Source organism: Centruroides vittatus, unplaced genomic scaffold (assembly GCF_030686945.1).
Source record: "Centruroides vittatus isolate TY-2023 unplaced genomic scaffold, ASM3068694v2 contig_350, whole genome shotgun sequence".
In the NCBI taxonomy this organism is placed as follows: domain Eukaryota; kingdom Metazoa; phylum Arthropoda; class Arachnida; order Scorpiones; family Buthidae; genus Centruroides; species Centruroides vittatus.
The window spans coordinates 1,469,631-1,479,756 of record NW_027122173.1 but is presented as its reverse complement, the minus strand read 5'-3'; the positions used below and the strand labels follow the sequence as shown (position 1 = coordinate 1,479,756).

At 36.7% G+C, this 10,126-nt stretch overlaps 1 protein-coding gene across 1 annotated transcript; it reads right to left on the bottom strand.

Annotated features, from left to right (window-relative positions):
- Positions 1-4,012: 4,012 nt before the first annotated feature.
- On the bottom strand, positions 4,013-5,365 carry LOC136974566 (uncharacterized). Its single transcript, XM_067269480.1, has one exon. It carries the CDS (start codon positions 5,137-5,139, stop codon positions 4,237-4,239), a length of 903 nt encoding a protein of 300 aa, XP_067125581.1. The 5' UTR covers positions 5,140-5,365; the 3' UTR covers positions 4,013-4,236.
- Positions 5,366-10,126: the final 4,761 nt, after the last annotated feature.

Here is a 10,126-nt window from a genome sequence, read left to right as displayed (position 1 = left end):
GTCCTTTCTGAACAGGTTTATTTACATTCTCCATTAATTATGAATGAAATATGAGAAATATTTCATTATGAATTACAGTATATAATTTCATAATTCCTAAAAATATAATGTAATTCCTAGTAAAGATAGTTAAGTACACGGAAATGCTTTATTTCATTATTGTTAAGGTGTTCAATTTTATATAGCTTAGGGCCTCACGTTTTTACATGTATCATTATTAGGTAAAGGGGAAAGTCTCTATATATTCTAGCAGAGCTGGACTTACTCATTGTGCCTCTAAGCCATAATATATAACAGGCCCTTTTCCTCCATTAAATAATAATACATGCAAAAACACGAGGCCCGAAGCTGTAGTCATAACGCCAGGCATTAAGCTGCAGTACACAAATGTGTGTAAATCAGAGTCTGGATCATTGTAAGAAATTTATGGACCTCATAGTCCAAATTTCTGCTTAGGATCTGATAAAATTTAAATTTATTATTGGTAAAGGCAAAATTTAAATATATAATTAATGTATGCTTTTAATTTGTTGTAATTTAAAGTATCAAATTTTTAAAAATTGAATTATAATTATTATAACAACATATGAGTGTTTCTAGTTGTAATACTAATTTTAATTACTTCTTTATATCTAAATTTAAATTTTATCCGATGTGTAATTCCGTTAGAGACCAGTAAAATAGGTTCTCGCTCATTCATTCGCTTAATTTCATAACGAATAACACCTATAAAATGGAGCGATGTGCTAAATTTTCAATGCATGTCATTCTGCCGCGTAACTAAGAAAGGAAAATTCTTCGAAATGCGATGTTTAATTCCTTCCAAAAGTGTAAACTTTAACGTCATTTTGACGTAATTTTTTCTTTTATAATAAACAAGTTTAAAAAGTGACGTCAAATTGACGTAAAAGTGTACAGTTTCTGGACGAAACGAACAAGCCTCGCGTCATATGATGTCGTGTAATTTTTTTGTACTTTTATAATCTGAAATTTCTTACAAAAATGTCGAAAATTTATAAGACATTATAATACTTTAAACGTAACTAAAATTTTCTAAAATATGTTCTACTTCGTAATGAACGTGGAACTATTTTCCTTCGCCTCTCGTCTCCATTCTTATCCTAGGAAAGACTGTAGTTTCGTTTTTACTTAAATTTATATAGAACCAAACCAAAATCGAATTAATACAGCGTAACTAGCATACAAGACAATTACTTGATTGCATCCATGAAACAGTAAGATGGGAATTGTTCAAATTATAGCAGAGTTAACCAATTCATATTCTATCAACTGGAAATTCTATTAAAACTTTTTGTAAAGTTTCTCTACTTTATTCTACTTCACAAAAATCTCAATGAATTTCTTACAGACTTATCCACTCCAATGCTTTAGATCTACATTTATAAAGACTTTGTGGGCACTAAGATGGCTTTTTCTTCGTATCCGTATGGGCTAGGGAAGGCCCACAATGGCGAAAGGGAAGGACGAGGCCCAACATATCCGAGACAGATCGTCCATTGAAAAATTGCCGAATAGTTGCTCATCCGGATTCGCAATAGTTAGATTTTATAACCTTTAGCAACTCAACTTGCCTATTTATCAAATATGCCAATGAAATTCTGATTAATACTCCTTTATTTTTAATTGAAAATAGACCAGATAATGGAGAAACGTCGGTATAAAATCTAATTGAAATATTAAATTCGAGTAACTAAAATTACAATCTTTAAGTTCTATACACAAGTTATCTTTTGTATGTTTCCATAATGCCAAACCGTAACATCTTATAGATAAAACCTATTAAATTCTCCTTCCGACAATCTAAAGATGGGTCTAGCTTGTGATTATATTCTGTATTTGTAAGGGGTAAGAGAAAAAGGGAGCGGAAGTAAAACAACTCGTGTATTATCGGTATGAAAAGGTGGAGTGTAAGCCGTTTAGCAAACGAACAAACACGAATGATTTGACGTAATACGGTAAAAAGTACAATCGTTAGACAAACCTCTGCAAACAGAAGGAGATGGGCGCACTCGAAAACGCAGTGTGTGTCAACAAGGGCCTGTATACCCCCTTAAAACTGCGGTCAGTCAATCAATCAGTAGTTGGCCGGGAAGAAGGGGACAAAAAGTGGACGTGCCAATCTGCATCGTGTCAACATTGGAAGCGGGCCCGAGCGTCCCGTTTCGTAGTCGATTGTCCGGAGGTCAAATGTTAACCGCACGTCTATTGGACGGGCTTTGTTATGATAAGCGCGACTCGGGGAAAGCGACACCTGCCTCCCGAGCTCACACTCATTAGGCAAACGAATAAGTTACACTAAATCGGATTATAGGAACACGTGGCGCTTCGGCCTTCGAATGGATTTGTGGCTTTGGCTTTTTTTTCTTGCCAGGGATGTCGATGATGATGCATTGGAGCGGTCGGCGCACGTGCGACCGTGTATAAAATCGAGTCGACGGCAAAAATCCACCCCATTTTATTAAGAGGTCTTCCACTATCCGTACTAAATCTACCGTTCAACTGAGCATCGTCTCTAAATTGAGAGATTACGCGTTATATCAATTTCTAGTTAGCCCCCGAGTAATTCCAAATTACCATTTCTTCTGACCATTTTCCAAATGTAAAATTTCGCCCAAGTTTTAAGCATTATACACTAAATTAACTGAGAAATTTTAACGATAATTACCTAAAATTTATTTTTATGCCGGAGTTTCGTCTCGCCCGTTTTTATCATACAGTATAAACGGAAGAGAAAACACTTACTTTTCATAGGATCTATGGGATAGAGATTTATACATGACAAGTTTTGTGGTGCATGTTTTAATAGCATACGCGACAAAACTCGCTCCTGTGTAAATCTCTATCCACAGCATAGAAGGGCGTTCTATATTATGTCCCTCTATTAAAAAAGGCCTATTAAACAAGGGTTAAAGTCTAGTTTACAAAAATATCTGCCTAAAGCGACTTATTCTATCGACAATTACAAGTAAACGAATGTGTGAAGAATCTTTAGCAATTACATGTGTAATAAATAAGTAAAAACGTGGTAAATCGCAGTTTTAAAACTTATAATTTGGTGTAATATACTGTTCTTTACATAAAGAATTATACGAATAAGTAAAGGAATAAACTATTTCAATTCGAGGAAAATCGATAACCATATAACTAGACTTATGTCAAATTAATCTATAAAATTAGTTAGACCCTATTGGAAAATAAGGATTGATTTGAATAACTAGAATTTAATATATGTTGTAGACTGAAGTCACTAATGATAATTATGCTAATCGGAAGCATACAATACGATATTGCTACGACTCGTTCGTGGTTCTATATTTTTCGAATTTACTATTTGCATAAAGGGCTTTTAATTTCCGAATTAAATCAATAACAGCCCTAATGAAACGAAATTCGACATATCCGAACTTAAAAAGGCTCTATAGACTTAGCAAGTTTAACGCTAAATGCACTAGAAAGGAATTTCCTACTCGTAATTTTTGATAAGATTATCATCTTCAATGATAAAATCTTAAGTTATTTATTGTTAAAATTGTAATTACAACATAAATTAAGCTATTTCAGTCGATTTTGAGCACGTTAAATCCGAATGTAAGTCTACTTTTTATGTAACGAAGCAGTACGAATGAATAGGAAGCAGAACGTATTAAATGACGACTATAAGGTGCGTTAATGCCCGTAGGTTTGTAGGAAGTAGGCATTTAGATCAAAATGTTAGAATTAGAAAAGAGATATTTATTTTGAGAGTGCGCGCTTGAACGACGATGACTTAAAAGCGGCGAGAATGTTTGTCATCGTTGGATTTGCCAAGTAAAATATAGTAAAAGTCGAGGAAGAAGAGACTAGAAAGCCAAGAATATTAGGCTATAGAAGAATTGTGTGACGAGAGAAACGAATCTTTATTAAAGAGTTTAGTCAATCTAAGATAAAAACAGACAAGTTATTTAGCGTTTATAGACATTTATTTTTGGCAATTTTATTTGTTTTACTTAATTTCCTTAAAAACGGGAAACCTACAAACATTTTAAATCGGATATTTTAGATTAATCCGTTCGAGTAGACCGAGCGAATGGGATAAAAACAAATGTATTCAATGGCTTTACCTGTGTCGTTCCGGAGGAATTCCCGAAAGAGAGCGTGGAAGTTGGCGGAAAGTGGCCTATTGGGAGGTCACTTTAGCGTCTTTTTCCAGGTGTTGGGCGTCTGGTGGACCGCGATTTAAACCTGTCTGGAGCAAAGATGGTTAAGACGATCCGTTCTTGGCAGGTGACCGTCGGTCAGAGGCGAATGGCCGTGAGTGGCCGACCAGAGATGACTCTCCCCCAGAACGTGACCCGAATTATAAGCGGGGGGCCCGACGGTCAGTCTGTCGCGCCGAGTTCTGGAGTCGTCGGGCTCTTTACCCCCCACCACTTCGGTCATAAAGGCGATGTACATGATGGCCAAGCGAAGAGTTTCGATGCGAGACAACCTCTTCTCGTAGGCAAACGTGGGAACCTTCTTTCTCAGTTTGTCGAAGGCGGAGTTCAAATTGAACATCCTTCTTCTCTCTCGGATGTTGGCCGCCCTCCTCTGCGCCATGGTGGCCACGCGCCTTCTCGGTTTGGACTTGGAACCGTTGACGACACTTCCGCCGTTGACGGTATTCCCGTTGCCGGGACAACCGGCGCCATTACGAACTTGAGCACCAAATCTCTGAACGGCCATGCCAGGTAGACGTCCGCTGGGTACGTGGCAAGCGCCGCCGGCCAGGGAGAAAGAGGAAAAGTCACAAGACACCCCGGCGAAGCTACTTTGGTTCTGGTATCCGGTGGCGAAGGGCGATTGTCCGTCCCAAGCCAAAGAAGAGTAATTATCGACGGCGTCCGGAGTGGTGGCGGCGGCGAAATAAGACACCCCGAAGTTAGCTGCGGCGTGATGGGTGGCAGAACTACGGAAACCCGTCAGACCAAAATCGTATGGAAAACTCGCGGCTGCCGAAGGACCGGTTAGTTCTAGAAAAGAGGCTGCTGCGGCTGCGGCACTCGAGCCGCATTCAGGTGTGGCAAAAGTGCTGGCCGTGGCTGGACTGGCGTGAAAACGACTGACGTTGCCGGTTGACGGGTTGAGCGCGCCCGACATGGCACGAAATGTGGCGTGGTGGACCCAAAACAGCCCCGTCCGCCTGACGCCTCCTGCCCTTCACGATGTAAAGTAATTACGACATCAACCGGCCCCAACGTTTATATAGATATAGTATTGCGCCTCTCTTACACTCCTGGCTCGCGACCGAGGAGATTATGCTAGAGCCGGTCCTAACACGTCGTGCGTTGCGGGCATGGTCGATTAGATGAGCTGGTCCGGCACCTTCCAGCCTTTCGTCGATTGACAATGTGACGACTGCTGGCAGCCACCCGCGGCCAATAGGAAGCGGCGCAGATGTGACCCAATCGATGCCCGCCTTCGCCTCCGACTTCGCCTCCCTCCTTTCTCGCTGTCCTGTCTAACTGCCTTTAGTGGTATCGAAGTTTTTCTACCTTTTCCTCTTTCAAATTTGGATCCCGTTAATGGAAGCCTCTCGGCTTTTTCTCGTCCCAACAAACGCGTTAATTTACCGGCAATTCTTGCCATAAACTGCTCGTTATTCGCATTGTGCTCCGCAGGAATTCACCCCTCTTCTCGTTCCTGTCGGTACGAACGGAAGAAGAGTTGGCGCCAAAAAAACCTTCCAATGGGGTCGTTTGGCCAACGCTTAAATGGCCGAACTCTCCCTCCTCGTGCATAAAATCCCAGATTTTTGCCATTCTAGAAGCTCAATCAATTGTTATCTTACCATTAAAATTCGGCGAAGGGCGAGATTTCTCGGTGGCAGCGTGTAGGGGGTACGGCATTCGGGAAAAGATACCCGTCGTAAAACATAGAGAAACGATGGGGCATCCTGTATCTACGTGGTTATTAAGGATAAAAAAGATACCGAAAAGATGTTCTGGGTAACAACAGTTGCGAATTCAGTCGCGAGCGGGATGACGTCCAATGCCATAAGGCGCGAAGAACAGGTGTTGGTAATGTCCCTGGTGTGGCAATGATTAGTTCTCTGCTCTGCGACATCAGCGATAGCTACCAATCTTATCTACAAAGTTTTGTTTGCGGAAAGTTTCTTCTATTTATAGTTTAATTTACAAAGAGTGGAGGAAAAAAGAAGTTTGTCCGACGAGATTATAATTGCCTATTCTGAAGCGATTAGTTTAATAGAGGTTATTAACGGCTGTTTGCCAATTATTCTTTAAATTAAGGTTTTTGTCAAGATGTAATCGCTACGTTTTAGCTCCAAAAAAGTCCAGATTATCTGCAGATGTAACAACGATGGCGTTTTAGCTGCAAAAAGTCCAGATTATCTACGCGTAACAGCGTTTACTACAAACTCCTTCCGATCTTTTCGCTAAAATCTCTATTCTCTATACGAGAAAAATGCCAGAAAATTTGATTAAAGCTTGCTTTTTTAAATGAAAATTGCTTTAAATCCTGTTCTATCAAGAGCCAAGGAATTAGCTAAAGCTTTACAAGTTTCTTTCTAGATAATTAAGTGCTAATTACGATTAACTAATTGTTGTTAATAAAAAATTAACCATTAAACGAAGAATGGAGTTGTGATATTGCTTGTTTTATGAACTGTAATTTAGCAAAATGAATAATTTCTCTGGAACGGTGCTTTTTGTATAACGTTAAAAGTTCCGTATCGACATTTCACTCTACAAATCTAAATGAATTTCGCGAATAATCGAAAGAATAATAGAGATTCGTATCATTATGAACAATTTTTAATCAGACATGAATATATTTATATTGTACTGTATCTATTTATCTAACTTTTAGCGATATTCTAGACAATAAATAACCCCAAAGATGATAATTATACTTCAATATAAACGTATTAAATGTTAACAAAAATTTAGATTTCGTTGGAGATTCTAAAGATAATTTCGTTGTTTGGAATACATCCAACTCAGTGTTGTTATTCGATAGAAAAGCGCTAAATCTCTAACGGAAATAAAGCGCTGTTTTTAAAGGAAATTTAGCGTTTTGAGTGAAAGAAAAACCTCAAAAAATAAAAATAATAAAATATTTTATAAGATTTATATTCTCTATGGTGAAAATTTCTCACAAAGCATACACACTTTATCATTCCCTCAATCTGCTTAGTACTCAACTGGATATTTTTTCTTTTCTCATTTCCTAATTCTTTTCCTTTCTTCAGCCTAGATCTTTGAGTAAGCTCTACGCTCTAATAATAATATAATATCTTTGAATGTATATATTTTTCATAAGTTTTTATTCACTCTATCTCCTCAGCATCCTTTAAAGATGCTGAGCAGATAGGAGTCAATAAAAGTGAATACAGAATAGTAGTGAATACAGAAGGTTCTCTTTTCTTTCTCATCTCGTCACTCTTTTCCTTTTTTCAGTCTAGACCCTTGACTAGGCTCTACATCCTTACAAGAGATCCTACAACATTGATCTATCCTGGTGTGTATGCCTAATATTATCCGATCTATTCTTAGAATTAGCAAAGTTATTCTGATATAAAGTTTTAAATAATACTTTTAAAATATTATTCCATAGTTTTCCTACAGCTTAATGAATAAAGCCGAACCTCCGATAACGGCCACCTCCTAACAACGGCCGTCTTTTCAGGAACGTTTTGGAGAAAAAATGCATACACAAAATAACCTCCGAACGACGGATATTTTTATGTTCCCTTCTGGCCGTTGTTCAGAGGTTTGATTATATTTAAATAGCGTAGAAGAGGGAGGTTTATATATTAATTTTAAATATATAAATACAAGTTTTTAACGTCACTTATCGTTTACACATAGGAGTATCCGTGATACTCGCTGGCTCGTTGGTATGCCACAACTGAAAAAGGTCGAGAATATGTAATTAAACCTCCGAATAACGGTCACTGACGGGAGCCGTTGTTGGAATTGATCGCTGTTTGGAAGTTATTTTGTATGCATTTTGTGTTTAAAAAGAAATGTTGCTGGAAAAACGGTCGCCATTTAGAGGTGCCCGTTATTGGAGGTTCGACTGTATTTATAAGATGATTTTTTTTCTATTTAATAGCTCATGTTATTGTTGTATATATAAATTATAAATATTATTTTAAAAAACACTGATACGATAATAGTTACGAACTTTTTAAAGTTCTCAATGATTTTGTGAAAAAGTTTAAGTCCTAAATAACATCTTACTAAAAGAGTTTTTAATTTAAAAAATGGAATTAATTATAACATTATGAATATTTCATTTGCTTTACATTACACATTCTTCTTTAAAAGTTTACATAATTTCGTTTTACACGCAAGCTAAGCAAAAACTACACGGCCTCACATGTAGTTTTTGCATAGTTATTTAAACTTATTACTATTCGGTGAAGGATTAAAGGCTTCTTTTATATCATATCTTAAAACAGAGTCTAAATATTAGGCCTTGAGTAACGATCATAGCTATTATTTGTCTGCAATGTTCAAGCCTAGATGTGCGCTACAGACGTAGACTCAGGGAGCTGGACAGAAAATTTAGGGGAAGTAGTTGTTCCTATCCCCTATAAATTAATGCTATTTTACTAACAGAAAATAAAATCTTTAAGTCTGCTTTTTTAATAATGAAACATTTTTCAAAAAAGGGGACAAAAGAATCGTCAAGGAGCAAAAGGGGCTCGCTCTACTTCCGAGTTCCACACGAGCGTAAAATACCCCCAAAATGTAATCTTTTATATTAAAAGTGTCATAAGTTAATTTGATAAATGAAAGTAAATTTTTCACTGTTTATTTCATTGGTTTTATTCATAGACTTTAATGGCTTTAAGTGAGGAGTAAGTCCCCATATTTGTGACAGATCGGGCCTTTTATCTCATCTCTCTTACTTCAATCATCCTGTAAACCTAATTTTTAAACAGGAAAAACTTTAATTTTTTAAAAATGTTCTTTCAATCCTTTGATCCAGATTAACCAAACTGAATTCACCCGAGTTTGTTGCTTAATCCGGTTAATTTTTTAATTAAATTAACCGGAATAAATGAACAATAAAAAGTTAATTTTATTTAAATTATATTAACAGTTTTTTCTTAATTTAAAAAAGTATATTTAGTAACTGAGATGTCGTAAAGCGTTATTTTCTTTTACAGCTCTACGAAATTTTCATCACTTATCATTTACTAAATACATAGTTAACTATAATCTAATCACTTATCGTTGACTAAAACTGCGATTCTTAGGCTGTAAATTAATATTTGGTATACTTTTCTCCTCGATTTAACACTCGAAGCTACTAAAACACTCCATCTATCCTGGAAATCATTAAGGAAAAAAATTTTAAAGCTTTAAAACATGTGTTTAGATAGGAGGGATGGTTGCAGCTCGAGTGAAATGAATGCTTCTGAACTTCTTAAAGCTTAATTTGATAAAGGTATTTAAAAGAATTATCCGTTTGTGCTGTTTTCTAGGATTAGAATGATGGATAGCTTTCGTGTCTCGGTAACTTGTCGTTTGTCATTACTGTTTGCTATTTTTGATAAATGGCTCACCCCCGCCTTGTTCCGACGTCGATTAAAGAGATGATATTGATAAAATAATACATTGCTTAGAATATTTTAAAATCTATTTATGTCTGGAATAAATCTCTTTATGTGTTTAAATTTATAACGCAAATCCTTATTCGCCCCTAGCTATAAAGTGACGTGATCGATAATTTAATAGCGATATCACGTGGCGCCATCTTATATTGGAAATCTTATTAAAATAATTAAATTTTATGCGCAATTTATGCGGTTTAAAGTAAAACCAATAAATATCCAATCATATAAAGCTTTACTTTTTTATTTTAAATATTTAAATAATATTTATGTTAATTAAGTTAAAGACAGTAAGTTGGATCATTACCTTTCAGGATTGGTCGTCGTAATCATGTGGCTTCTGAGATCTTCGGACATTAACTCTCTTGATTTTTACTTGTGCAGGCGTTGATGCGAGGGCGTAGCTAGACCAGCTGTAGTAGGGATGGTTCTAGCATATTGTGCGATATCAGGGGCTTGGAGGATATGAAGTATCCCAGAAAAATAGGGTCCAGAGTA

What these genes read in the sequence shown, in the direction of transcription:
- LOC136974566 (XM_067269480.1), bottom strand. Translation starts at nt 5,139, where the DNA reads ATGTCGGGCGCGCTCAACCCGTCAACCGGCAACGTCAGTCGTTTTCAC.